This window comes from Eimeria mitis, genomic scaffold (genome assembly GCF_000499745.2).
Source record: "Eimeria mitis Houghton genomic scaffold, Emh_scaff717, whole genome shotgun sequence".
NCBI classification, from domain to species: Eukaryota; Apicomplexa; class Conoidasida; order Eucoccidiorida; family Eimeriidae; genus Eimeria; species Eimeria mitis.
The window spans coordinates 15,079-15,805 of NW_013575226.1; the positions used below are offsets into that span (position 1 = coordinate 15,079).

The 727-nt window shown below is 45.9% G+C and overlaps 1 protein-coding gene across 1 annotated transcript in view; it reads right to left on the bottom strand.

The window, feature by feature from the left end:
* The window catches only part of EMH_0020550 (uncharacterized protein), a gene marked incomplete at both ends in the record, with an annotated part of 3,393 nt that extends 2,948 nt beyond the window's left edge, over positions 1–445 (bottom strand). The window contains 2 exons of the mRNA XM_013501596.1: positions 127–230; positions 430–445. Of these exons, the coding sequence (XP_013357050.1) occupies positions 127–230; positions 430–445 (120 nt within the window). The remainder of the gene's footprint in view (positions 1–126; positions 231–429) is intronic.
* Positions 446–727: the final 282 nt, after the last annotated feature.

Here is a 727-nt window from a genome sequence, read left to right on the forward strand (position 1 = left end):
CCAATTCGTACGCGAATTAGGGTTTATAGTTGGGCTTAGGGCTAGGGTTTAGTGTTAGGGTTTAGAATTAGGGTTTAGGGTTTAGGGTTTAGGGTTTAGGGTTTTAGGGAGACAAGGAGCATATACCTGAATCTTAAAAGCCATGGCAACAAGGGGCTTCTTCGGGTCGCAAGATAACTCAACCTCCGCCTCGCCTCTCTCTAGATCCTTCGCCACTTGAACCCGGTCATCTGCAGACGCCAAACCCTAAACCCTAAACCCTAAACCCTAAACCCTCGGCCGTCGGACTGCGTGTTTGAATATATTCTGATGTTCTTTGGCCTCGCTGGGGTTATGAATCAGGGTTCGTTGGGTGTAGGAGTGTAATAAAGTTTTTGTTTATTGCGGTTTATTGTTTACTAGGGTTTATACTGGCTACCAAGGGTTTACTAGGGTTTCTTGGCATTTGTTCGGGTTTCTTAGGGTTCATATGTTGCGGCTGCATAGGGGTTTAGAGGACATATTTAGGGTATTAAGGCTTATGAGGCTTTGTTAGGGTTTGTTAGGGTTTGTTAGGGTTTGTTAGGGTTTGTTAGGGTTTGTTAGGGTTTGCTAGGGTTTGTTAGGGTTTGTTAGGGTTTGTTAGGGTTTGTTAGGGTTTGTTAGGGTTTACGGGGCGCGGGTAGATAGCGACAGACGGCGTCAAGGAGAGGCTGAACTCCTTTATTTGCTTTGGCTGAGCCCATGA